This window comes from Cyprinodon variegatus, unplaced genomic scaffold, assembly GCF_000732505.1.
Source record: "Cyprinodon variegatus isolate N-32 unplaced genomic scaffold, C_variegatus-1.0 Scaffold11, whole genome shotgun sequence".
NCBI classification, from domain to species: Eukaryota; Metazoa; Chordata; class Actinopteri; order Cyprinodontiformes; family Cyprinodontidae; genus Cyprinodon; species Cyprinodon variegatus.
Window position 1 is genome coordinate 1,068,509 of NW_015150464.1, and position 3,399 is coordinate 1,071,907.

A 3,399-nucleotide genomic window follows, 5' to 3' on the forward strand; every position below is an offset into this window, starting at 1 on the left:
AACAAAAGTGTTATTGTCAATGACTACTTATTTTTGTCCAGCTTTAACATCAGTATCGACATCGGTTATCGGCTACATGAGTTTTAAAATATTGGCATATCGGATATCGGCCAAAATCCCAATATCGTGCATCCCTACTCTAAAACAAACAAAAAAATAATTAATCTTCAAAAGCCTTCTGTAAAAAGACGCAGGGTAATTAAAGGATAAAAAGAGACTTCATTTTTCAATCTTTGTTGTTTTTGTGCACATTTTCTATCCCAATATTGACCTATAGGATGAAGAAAATTTAGCAAGACTGAAACGTGTGGAAATTTTTCATCCAAGGCTGACAGAAATAACCAGATCTAAAGTAGCAAAAGCTTTTCCACCACCGTTATGAGACTAATCAAAATGACCACTTATTCAGATTTAGTTGCATCACTGCTATATCAACCACGATGGATATAACCTGATTTAACGGATGCATTGGCAATTTTCTCACTAGCTTTGAACTATTCGATATCGTTATAATAGCTTCGATAATGCACAGATATAACAGAAGCAGACGCTGGCTCAAACTCAGCCACTCACCTGTTAAGGTACTTTTCCAGTGACATGTTTACTAATGCTAGCTTGGTTCATGTGTTATTTGTGATGTCATCAACTTCAACACACACAAAGCAGGGTCATTTTTTTACTTGTTTTTTTTACACAATATATCTGGAGTCATTTGACATTTAATCGAGATGAAATCCTTTATAACCCTCCTGTATTTTTAATATTAATTTACATATTTTGGGGTAAGAAACGTAGCATTAGAGGGTATCGTTAAATAAAGATCAGTCTTCAGATATATTATTAAAGATGATATGTAATCTAAAGTCTGCAGATTTTAGCCATACTTCTCTGAGTCAGTGGGCGGGGCTTCCACGGCTCCTGTCACTATCAACCGGCTAACCAATCAAATGCTGAGGTTTATTTTTTTAGAGCAGCAAAGGCAGTTTGATTTATGTGACTGTGCAACGTAAACCAGGAAATATTTACCAACTTAAATAATGTGATATTTTAACTTGGGTCGTGTTTAAAGAAAAAAAAAATGTTTTTCATAAAAGAAAAAAATTAAAATAATAAATTCTGAATCGACTCTGACATTATTTCCTAAAGATTTGAGTATAAAACCAAAGACTGATTTTCAGGAAATTTATGTTTTACTATCCTTACAGCCACCATTAACTACCATTTCTTTATTTGTTTGCTGTTAAATGTTACTATAATACTAGTATCCATATAACTACACAGTCAGGTTATTTTTTTTAACCAGCAATCCAGTTTTAAAGGTATACTATGCAAAAAAAGTAAAAGTGCACTGTCGTAAATATGCTCAGCTGTTCTCCTGGTTTCTCCGTCAAGCCAGGCGCGGTTGTTTTGAGCTTAGCAGACTGTTTTCTCGCTGGTTTCGCCATGATAACTGCACAAATATCGCCAGTGCGCTAGCAACGAGCATGCCCTCACTGGGGGCCTGTAGCAGTTCTCGCCGTAAAGCAAGACCGACTGTCGCGATGCACGAGACTTCTGAGCCTGTGGGTGCGGGCGAGGGCTCCTGCAATCGCAAGTACGGTAATTCCCCCACAGACCACCAGGGCGGCCGAGAAAACCTTTGTTCGACCTGAAATGACTCATTTAATCATCCAAAACGTTATGGAACACATTAATTAACTGAAAAATGTTGCATAGTATGCCTTTAAATGAGATTGGATTGAATTGGATAGAAACCAAAATAGTTTATTCTAAATACTGAGAATTACAATTGAATCAATTATTGACATTTGGATCGATACAAGCCGTAATTTTAATATTTAATAGCTTTAAAAAATTAACATTAAAAGAGCCCCTTTAAAATGAAACCATCAAATGTACTTTGGTACTTCTTTGTGCTGCTCTTCTATTTGATAAGTCAGAGTGAAAGCTTATTGTGCACCTTTGGATCAATAAAATGATTAAATGATAATAAAAAAATAAAAGCTTAAAACTATAATAAATTACACATTTTAATGTTTAACTAAATTATTTTCTAAGTAAATTTTACTGCTGAATTACCGTGCATCTTATTTATGACAGTTACTTGTTTTTTTTTTCAGTAAGAAGATGTAAAATATTTAATGTGCAGTTTATTTAGAAAGCTCTCTCTGTATTTAAAGGAGTTAGACATTCCTAACTGCAGCAGGATTTCTGATCCTGAAGAAGAGTTTTTGTTGAAGTTAGCAGAAGGCGCAGCACATTATCCTGCGTGTCAGCTGTGCAGCCGGCCTGAACGGGGCTTTGGTTGCACCGCTGTTTCATTATTTAATTGGAAAAAGGGTTTCCACTCCTTGCTGAGTTTCCACTCCCCTTTGCTCTGCAGCAAGGCGGAAAGGATTTCCATGATATTTAACTTTCCAGCAGGATATTTTGTATTTTTCTCTGCACTTCTTCTGCAGGTCTTTCCTCTCTCTCACACACACCCGTTGCCACACCCTCTGTCTTTACAAATCTTTTTTTTTTTATTAAGTATCCATTAATAACACTGAACAGATAAATAAATAGAAGCTTTTTCTTCTTTATTAAATTAAACTACATTTACTTTTAGTTAAAAAGCCTTTTCTTCCTCTCATCACCTGTTTGGAATGAATACAATCCTGACTAGTTGTTACCTTCACTCCTGCTGAAAAATGTAGACCAACGCTTCTTGTTTCTGTTTCTCCTTTTTAAAACAAGTCACTCAAACATGACACATTGAAACAGGTTCTCACGTTCAGACATCTAAACATCTTATTAACTGTTTAGGTCATGTGTTGGATCAGTTTTGGATCATCTTATAAGTAATGCTCCTGTTTTTTTTGTGTGTTTTTAGCGACAGACTTGTTGTTGGCGTGGAACCCGGTGTGCATGGGCTTGGTGGAAGGCGTCATTGGAAAGATACAGCTTCACACTGGTAGGTGGAGAATGAAAACCATTTCAGCTGTTTTTGGTGTGTCCTTTTTACACAGGGCAGACAAGTTCTGGCCTGTATTTTTCCACGTGTGTATTGCCGGTGTTTGGTATGTTTGTAATTGGTAAAGGTGTGGGAAAAAAATGTAACTGTGTACTGAGAATGAATGAGCTGAGCTCTCATCCTGGTAGGGCCTCAGATTCGGATCTTTCCGAATGGAATTATCACTATTAAATGAATGCACATGACTAAGTCTGATCTAACCTGCAGCTTCCTCTAGTCTTATAGGCAATGATGTGTAAAACCTTCAAACTTATTCATCTCTTAGTGGCATAATCCAACAATTTTGAGATCCTTGAAAATTTAGAAAGATATAACCTTATAGTTGAGAGCTCTAGAAAATTAAATCAAATGTTAAGAGAATCTGTACTTTTTATATATATGTATAT

General features: G+C 35.8%; 1 protein-coding gene across 2 annotated transcripts in view; it reads left to right on the forward strand.

The window, feature by feature from the left end:
* The window catches only part of inpp5f (inositol polyphosphate-5-phosphatase F), a 33,227-nt gene that overhangs the window by 3,924 nt on the left and 25,904 nt on the right, over positions 1 to 3,399 (forward strand). For both annotated transcript variants that reach the window (XM_015381098.1, XM_015381088.1), the window contains exon 2: positions 2,873 to 2,953. In XM_015381098.1, coding sequence (XP_015236584.1) covers positions 2,873 to 2,953 — 81 coding nt within the window. The remainder of the gene's footprint in view (positions 1 to 2,872; positions 2,954 to 3,399) is intronic.